This window comes from Argentina silus (genome assembly GCF_951799395.1).
Source record: "Argentina silus genome assembly, chromosome: 17".
NCBI lineage: Eukaryota > Metazoa > Chordata > Actinopteri > Argentiniformes > Argentinidae > Argentina > Argentina silus.
This window is the reverse complement of record NC_139671.1, coordinates 5,398,958-5,408,607: the sequence shown is the minus strand read 5'-3', so window position 1 is coordinate 5,408,607 and position 9,650 is coordinate 5,398,958. Positions and strand designations below refer to the sequence as shown.

Genomic DNA, 9,650 nt, shown 5'->3' with positions numbered 1-9,650 from the left:
AAATATGGTGGAGTTTTTTTTTTTGCTGATACGCTTTATCCTTAACTGACTGTGCCTCTGAGAGTGTGATTGAGTATGTAAATATAAAAACTTTGATGTTATATACAGAGAGGGCAATGCCACAAAACAGACCCCACAGTTTTAGAAGAGCAGCCATTTTCAGTGACTCTTCTCCACCTCAGCTGGCTTCGTCTGTCCTGTCTGTTTGTCCTCCGTTTCCCCAGTGTCCATCCCGTGGCCTGGTCCGTCCCCAGAAACTGTCCCCAGCATCTTAGCACTGTGCTCCAGGGCCTTGGCTCTGAGTGCGGCGATGCTATTCTCCCTCAGTTCCTCTTTGGATATGGGTGACCGGTTATCCTTCCTCCTCTCTTCCTCTTCCTCCACCTCTCGTTCCGCCACTCTCTCTCTGGCAGGTGGTTGGGAGGCATCCGGTTTTCCCGGAGATGTGGGAACATTGGGGTCCATGGACTTCTTGTGCATGCCTGAAAGGAATGGTTGGGATTGTGGGTTAGGAACAAGGTGTCCACACACTAGTCACGTTAGGGAATGCATGTCTAAAAACAGCAATGCCCATAATCCAAAGCCTGGGTTTAGCCAGCAGGTATTGGTAAGTTATCGTTGTTTTGATCTCCCCCATGATGCGATGTATCAGCTCCCTTACTAGTCTGTCTGAACACCTCTTTGGACAATGGCATATGTGCTCAGTTAGCTACAGACCGACAGCTCTTCCCCCAACTGATGTGTGTACTACCTAGTAATTGCCCAAATACAGCCTACTCCATGACAAAACTCCCAAGACTGGTAAAGGTATGTGTGTGTGCGTGTGTGTGTGTGTGTGTGTGTGTGTATGTGTGCGTGCGTGCGTGCCTCTATTGAAAGCCTATTGCAAGTGTTATGCTGATTCTGTTTCAATTATAGTCACCCCCTCATGGATTTATTTATTTATTTTCCGATCCGATAAAGTAGGATTATCCTCTTATCGATTACACTCGATCATTGACATGGAGACACTTTTATCGCCACCAGGGTTAAGTCCCGTATGGAAATCATGATGTCTTTAGGAACCAAGTGCTTCCTTCCTTTCTCCCTTCCTGCCTTCCTTCTTTCCATCCCTCCAAAACATGATCATTGATCTGATGTACAGTGCCTGGATACGCGGAAATGTTAACCAATTGGTTAAACAGTTGACCTATCCAGTCCAATCTTTATGGAGGAAAGGAGGGAGGCATTCTTTAAAGTATTCGAAGAAGGGCACAGGACCTGCTGAACGATAAACGATGCATCGGATATCACCGATCGGATTGGATCTGATTGAATACCCGAGAGGCATCTTTTTTTTTTCTTTTTTTTTATTATTTTGTGTTGTTCCTCACCAAGTAACCAGGGGGCGCAAGAGTCCATGATGCCGTCCTTGGCCGACTTGAGGATGGACTCAGGGAGGGGGATGGAGTGGCGCACCATGGCGCCGTAGAGACCGTACTCCGCCATGACGCTACTGCGGCCCCAGCACTTCTCCCTCTTCCTCCACTTGGCGCGCCGGTTCTGGAACCAAACCTACGAGGCGATGAGGGTCACAGAGGATGGTTCGTTTTTCATCATCAACAGGGAAAAATGATACAGGCGATACTACAATGATACTACAACTTGTAGGCATTATAGATTCTTGGGGGGGAAAATGATTAGGATGTTTATACATCATTTCTCCATTTGGATTTTTCCGTCTGTGTTTTCGCAATGTGGTTAATTTGGTTTTTCTCTCTGTTGTTGCTGCTCATGCACTTGGTCATAACAGTCTAACACCATAGGTGTATTGAAGGGCGTAAAAACATTTTCATTTGAATGACTATTTAGACTTTAATGCTGGTGAGTTACAAATAAATAATGTTTATTTTACAGCGTCCATTCCTCACATAAAAATATGGATGATTAACATCTATGAAACAATGACACCTGCTGGAAATGCTGAAGAGTCTCATATTGTAAGAATATGCTGTGACAAATTGTTACTTTAACACCACTGCAATTGAAATGTTCACGCTCTGCTGCTCTCTACGATACTGTTCTATGCTAAGCTGTTCCCTGCTGGATTCTTCTCTCCCCAGCTACTACCTATTTGGCCCCTTGTGGCTGTTCAGTGGTGGCTGGTGTGATGTCACTGCTTTCACCCAGCCTACAGGCTGGTGTGTGTGTGTGTGTGTATGTGTGTGTGTGTTTGTCTGTCTGTCTGTCTGTCTGTCTGTGTCTATGTGTGTGTGTGTGTGTGTGTGCGTGTGCGTGTGCGTGCGTGCGTGTGCGTGAGATTCCCCCTCCTCCAAGCTCCTGAAGTGCCAAAAGTGATTTCTGCAGTGCGCGTGACTGGCCAAGTAATAGCCTCCCACTACTTTAGATTCCTTGTGCATATAGATCAGGACAGGGAGGTGAAAAAATGAGCTGGAAAAGATGGCCTAGGAGGTGGCTAATGGGGGTGTGAGTGGGGGTTGCAGGATGGTGGGGGCGCACAGAGACATGAAATTAAAAATCATCAAAGCCAAGCCAGGAAAGCCATTCAGGTAGATCTGATGATAACCCCTATCTCATAGAGATGGGCCTCTGATGAGAAATTGCATCTCCGGCAGCACTCAGAGAGTGTGTATGAGAGTGTGTGAGTGAGAGAGAGAGGGGGGGCAGTGAGACTGTGTGTGTGTGTGTGTGTGTGTGTGTGTGTGTGTGTGTGTGTGTGTGTGTGTGTGTGTGTGTGCGCAGAAGGGGTTGTTAGGAGGGGGGGTGAAGCTCTGAGAGAGATGACCCCTGGGGCGCGTGGAGGCTGATTGAAAAATAAGTTAATTTCCCAGCCCAATCGATGGGTGACAGGCGCTCAAATATCACGGGAAATTAAAGTGGGTAGAGCCCAGGAGAACCCTCACCATTGACCCATGCTAATTAATTTTAATGTAGTTATCATTTCATTTTCGGCTCCTCATGCCTCGCGCCTGCCTGACTCCCAAGGGACACAGTGGCAAGCTCTCCTGATTTAACTAATTACACCAGATGAGTAAATTGGGTGTTCATTTTGCCGGGAATGTCTGTCTGTCTGTCTGTCTGTCTGTCTGTCTGTCTGTCTGCCTGTGTCTTTTCTGTCTGTCTTTTTTCACAGTATCCATCTATCTATCTATCTAAAATTGTCTATCTAAAATTGTGGAAAATTGCTTAGTGAGATAGTAGATTAAAGACCCTAGTCTCCAAGTTTGAATTCTCACACTGAATATATAGGATTAATCCGTTAAAAAATATATTTTTTCACTGGATTATTGGGAAACATAGAGGAAGGATAACAGGGGAATGAGCTTGGCTTATTCAGTATTAATATCATGTATCCCTGGAACAATAATATGAGTGAAAATGACACCAGGTTTCAGGAGTATTTTACTACTATTGCTGTCCTCCGCACATCTGACAATCACACATACACATTTACACGTACACTATCATGAATACGCACGCACGCACACAAACACACACACACACACACACACACATAAACACACACCTGTATCCTATCTTCAGGCAGCTCTGTCTTCATTGAGAGCATTTCTCTGGCGTATACATCTGGGTAGTGGGCCTCATTAAAAGCTTTCTCCAGCTCCTCCAGCTGATAAGAGGTAAAAATGGTTCTGTGGAGAGATGAGAGGAAGATTAAAAAATCATTTCACTTCAATTTTGCCAGCACGCATTAATATTGTTAGTAGAAATGCATTCTGAGCTGATGGTGTCTGTAGTGCCAAGTCTACACTGTACGGGGCTGTCCTGTTTTACAGTATACTGTACACCATTATCAGTCATTGTAGATCAATTAGAACCATTAACAAAATGAATAATGCCTTGTCCTATATTTCCATGAAGTGACATCCAAGCAAACCTCAAGCAAACAAATCCTCTGTCACTTCCTCTGGATCAAATCTAGGCCTAAATGTTGTTGATGTGTAGGCTATAGTTCTGTAAACATAGTTTATTTGACTCATATTGCAGAGAAATTTATTTTATCAGATCTAAAAAAAAAAAAAAAAAAAATTGAAGGTTGAATTGATTGAAGATAAATTATGCCAATGAGAATAAAAACAAACCAACGTAATTTTCGATTCTCTTTCTCTGGCAAAATACTGAGACCGAGACATTTTCTAACAATGAGACCGTGCATGGGAATGTGAACAATTTAGTCTAAACCTTTCACGTGTGAAACACTGGAATGTTGAAACATACAAAATAAAAAAACATCAAAACAATTTCCCGCAGAAAATGCAGGCTGTCTTGAAAACAATGAAACCAATGGTGAAATCATTTAGGCTTATTCTCCCAGCCGTCTCTTGTTGCCAAGGCCGGAGACTTCCCTTGATAAAACCCAAGCTGGAACGTCGGTTTGCTGGTAATGTTGATAGTGTTTGAAAGCAAAAAAAATAAGAAAATAAAATACGATTATTTTACGAATACGATGTGGATCCTGCTTTCATCTACACAGCTTCTCTCTGCACTCTCAATCTATTCTATTGTCGACTCATAATGAATCCATAGGCATATTAATTCGATTGATTGTTGACAATTTATTGTTTTGGTGTAGATTTTATTCTGTTGATTTATTCTTTATTCATTTATTTTGATTTCCACTGTTTATGTGTTTCTTGCGTGCAAATCTATTTGATTGTAACAGGCAACCGATATCTTAAGCATTTTCTAAACTCACAGATAATGCCACAGGAAACATCGATGCCAACGGAGAAAAAGAGGAAAACATTGCATTTGTTGTAGCATAACTGCTTGTAAACAAGGGACACAATTCGATTCGACGTGAATAGTTTTCATATGTTTCTTCATTAACGCCTAAATTGATATTTTGAGAAAAAATATTATCTTAGATTTTTTACCTGTGTCGTCTTTTCTTTCTTTTCTTGCTCTGGCTCATCGACGATTTTGAGAATTTCCTTTCACTCGAAGATACATCATCTGAATCTGTGAATAAAGATAGCCACAGCTGTATTATAGGGATACAATTACAATTGCTACTACTAATAGGCTGACTGATAATAGCTCCACGATAATTATCCACACAAATACATAGACTAAGACCAGACAAATTGTAACCAAAATAAGATTATCGTTTTGACTTTTATCAATTAAATGATAAATGTTTAAAAACAAAACATAAAAGGCCTACCATTTGTATAGCCTATACAAGGTCAGTAAAACGAAATTATTATCAAATTGAATTTTGAATAATGTCATAAATATGTATTATTATCATTATAGGCATTAGTGCTGTCAATTGGTGCTGTCAACTCGTGCCGGCTGACGTGTATAGTTTATGGTTACCAGAGCTGGCGGAGTGGTGCGCATCCAGCTGTCCCATCGCCCTGTTGAGAGGCTGCAGGTGGACGTTTTGTGCCTCCGATAACACCTCCAGAAACGCAGGTTGGCTGTAAAACGAGTGTATCCCTCCTGGCCCAATAATTCCCATACCAACCCCGACACCCGCGGGACCGAGAGCAGACCTGGCGGCCTGTAGATGCGCCTTGGGCGGTAGAGATTCCAACGGACGGCGCGGGGCCGCGGGCGGCTCCTTGTTCAACCCGAGAATCTCTTGGATCCCGAAACCCGTGCACCTGTGCGTTGTCAACCCTGTCTTTGAAGGTTGGGGTCCCCCATGGTTTGCGAGCGAGGCCATTTTCTGTTTATTCAAAGGTTCTGAAAGCACAGTCCCCTCTTTTCCTGTCATGTTGTCTCAGATGGTATTTCCTGATTAGCTTTTCCCAACACAAGCTAGTCCCCAGTGCGCTCTGTTCTCTCTCCCTCCAGAAATTCTCTTTTTATCCAACAGGTTCAACGCAGTAGGGGTCACTTCTCGTCAGCCAATCACTGAGAGGGAGCAATGTGCACTCAGTGGCACATTCAATAGAGGGGTCGACAGTTTCCATGATTTCTGTGATTAGGGAAAATGAAAGTTTGTTAAATACTTGATTGATAACGCAGTATATATAACGATAGGCCTACATTTAAATAAATAACCCGGCTGTGGGCCTATAAATATATTCTATAATTGTTTGTTAGACTCGAGATTTTGGGGTTTCCCTGAATGCAGACGGAGGCCTGTAGATAAAATAGTGTTGCCAAACATGTGAGGGTTATACTTAAAGATGTAATCGCTTCAAATCGGTCTTTTGTTGGTACACTTGCTGTCTTAATTCAATGAAGCTATCTATAGATGCATATGAAATATTGCATCCAGATGACTCTCGTTACCCACGCAGAAAGGGAGAGTGTTTTTTACGGATTGGGTAAAACCTTTAATGAAATTAACGGCGTAGTAAAAATCGATCGATAGAAATTGGGCTAGGCCTATAACTTTCACTGTACCTCCAAGGCTATCTCCCATATCCCTGTCCCAATGATTTCATCCTGGACCCATTGGGTCGTAAGATATCCAATCAGCCGGATAAAGCCCTCAACTCCAGGCAAAGCAGCTTAATTTGGAGCAAGTTTGGTCTCCGCCTGACTTGATTTGAATATGAAATCATCCCCACGTCAGCAGCATCGAAATATGAGACACAATATTGTGTTTCTATCAAAACACAATTAGACCTGTAGACTCTAATCTACATGCTTATGCCATATTTAGTATAGAAATTAAAACCAAAAACGGTATTAGACGAATATAATAATAATAACTGTTATTATTATTATTATTATTAATAATAATAATATTAATAATGATGATAATAACACTGTTGTTATTGTTATTACTGTTATTGTTATTGCGGTTATTGTTTTTGCTTTGTTTTGTTATTACCCCATAATATTTGTATATAATCATAAACAGATTGAAAATAATATATATGCAAGAGAAAAATATGTTTAATCGCAAATAATATTTAGTCCTAAAGCAAATTAAGAATATGACAAAAATGCATGCCTCTTTAATCATAATCAGTTTAACTGGACTAGCATTGACTTCTCAAAAAAATAAAACTATCTCAAGCGGTCTCTGCTTGATTCTGCAAAACATCACAAAAGCTAGAATACTCCAACTGCTTATTACCAATATACGGAATAACTAATTAATTTGTTAAACGCCGCTCATAAACATTAATCCCTAACGTCTAATCAGGGGGCTGGGTGATTTGCATATTCTAATTGGTTTTGCATACTACATTTTTTGTCATGGTGTTCAGAATGCGTCAGTCTGCGCATCTGTTGATATTAGCCTAAGTATTTTTTTGACAGGTCACATAATTAAGAATACAATGTCCTGGTTCAGGGTATTTGGGACACACCAGGGTGGCATCACAAACGACTTAAATACCCGGCCTTACAGTAATAATTACTAGGCTGAAGTAAATAAACATGATGATTTTCTTACACCCCTAAAGATAGGCTATTCCCATTTCCCTACACATTGCCATGCGGCCGATGGTTGTGCTAACAGCTGACTGATGGTTCTAGAACAACAGAATCCGATTTTTAAAAAGTGATGCTGACGACAACATGGCAAGCAAAGCTCTTAGGTTTCATATTTAGGACCAAGTCAAAGATATCTTCAAGCTTTAGACTTTCCCACCATCCACAAGCACATTACCAATTTGATGCTTTTTCTAATTACAAATTGACGAGAAATCAAGAGCCGATTTGCTTTGGAAGAGTGGAAAATATCCACTATTTTTTCTAAACACAACTAATCCTCTCTAATCAGCTATTATTCAATTATGGTGGAGTTTCATTCGTTCAGAGATAATTTGTGGCACACTTTTGGACATCTGGACAGATAATTATGTCGAGGAGACAATTTATGGAAATGAGCAGACGCCTTCGATGGAGGCGGAGATAACACGACCTTATCAAAGTGCCATGTGGCAATGAATAAATAAATAGTTGATTTATCTGGGACCGTTTGGCTTCGCAGGTCACGCGTCAGGCTGTCATTTTCGGCGCGTAGTGGCTGCACAAACCACAACAGATTTGGCGCTAGTAATACCCAGTGATGGTTAGTGGAGACTACGTCATTTGTCTCATCACGACGGCAGTGTGGACCACATTGCACCTCAACATGCACATGCTCAACATCCAGGAGACGACAGTGAGCATGGTGTGCTAAATATATAAATAGCCACCAGCGGAATTGGACACAAAAATATAGCCTATACAGTATATGCCCAATTATATCTATAACTTTTATCAGTGGTCACACATTGATCCTTATTTAGTGATAAACCTCCCTTAAACAAATCGGCTAGTTTATACGTTAAATTTGAAATCAGGCGAAGGTCAGAGCACAAACATGTATTGCAATTAGTGAGTAAATAATTGTTTAGGAGGATACCATAAGTCTCATTTGATGTCCTGTATTAAAATGTGAGGTGCCCGTGGCAGAGAGGCCAGGAGCAGACTAATAGCAGATCAAATTACCTGATTGTCAGTGGAAAACTAATGAGAAGCTATTAGGAGGGGAAATTTCATTAGGGGTGAATGAAGAGATCAATGTTACCATGATAGCTATGCTAATGGGTTTCATCTAGTGAACACACATCTCATACCACGTACCGGCCGGCTACCCCAGACAAAGATTACAAAGTCAGGTCACATCTCCTCCTCATTCCTCTTCAATCCCCCTGCACTCCCTCTTAAGCCCCCGCCCCGTTCCACCAGCTTGCGTTACCATAGCTTTGTTGCTTACTGTAGGCAGAGATGCGTTTTTTTTATCCCCTCTCTCTTTCTTTCTTTTACATTATCCATCTACTGTAGGTTGGAAAATGATTCCACCACTCCAGGGAAAGGATGGACTAAGGATCCGAGTGAAGATTAGGGGATTTAAGTTAAGATTTAGCTAAAGGCTGGATTGGTAGAGATTGGGTGTCCTGTCCCATCAAAGACCATGGCTCTTGACTGCAGATTAAAATACAGTATAAAAAAAGGTATAGAAAGTATAGACGCATAATACATCGTGTCTCAACCCAATATTTCAATATATTGGAAAGGATGATAAATTAATGTTGCAAATATATCAGATTCATGAATAAGCTTGAGAATGTGCTATACATAAGGTTCCTTTGTCACCATCTTAAACTATGGTGTGGAGGCTCACAAGACAGCAATGGTCTTCTTAAATAAGTTGCCAATCGCTCCAAACACTGTGATTTCCTGCATAATTATATGACAGCTTGCTCTTTGGAGCCACCTTTGACGTATGACATCGTAATAGCTTATTGAGTGCCTACTAAGGAACAGGCTTGACCTTTGACCTTATGGGACCGGAGGATACCCATGATGGGGAGGAGAAGTACTTCACATTTGGTTGGATTTGGTTGGGACACACACCGTTGGGACATGCGTGCCACTAAACAGGACTGATTTCCCAAAAGAAACGAAACTGATCTTGTGTTGGAGCAGCTACTTGACGATCAGTCAGTATAAAATACTCTTTAAAGTAGTCATTAGTGAAACCTTGCTGTTACATCAGAGGTTGTCATCAAACAAGCTTCATGATGAGTTGTATTAGCATGGAGGCTAAGGCCGGGATGATGTCATCTGATTTGTCATGCTCTGCCTGAACACTGAAAGAGATGGGATGAGAGATCACCTTAAATCATAATTTTTTTTGTATTTAGAGATAAAAAATGTGACACATTGTG

The 9,650-nt window shown here is 41.3% G+C and overlaps 1 protein-coding gene across 1 annotated transcript; it reads right to left on the bottom strand.

The window, feature by feature from the left end:
* Nucleotides 1-159: 159 nt before the first annotated feature.
* Nucleotides 160-5,743, bottom strand: LOC310818030 (visual system homeobox 2-like; the record flags this gene model as incomplete). Its single annotated transcript, XM_083688788.1, has 5 exons — nucleotides 160-482; nucleotides 1,374-1,554; nucleotides 3,527-3,650; nucleotides 4,896-4,980; nucleotides 5,341-5,743. The coding sequence occupies 5 exons, from the start codon at nucleotides 5,741-5,743 to the stop codon at nucleotides 160-162; spliced, it is 1,116 nt and encodes a 371-aa protein (XP_083544914.1).
* Between the last annotated feature and the right edge of the window lie 3,907 nt (nucleotides 5,744-9,650).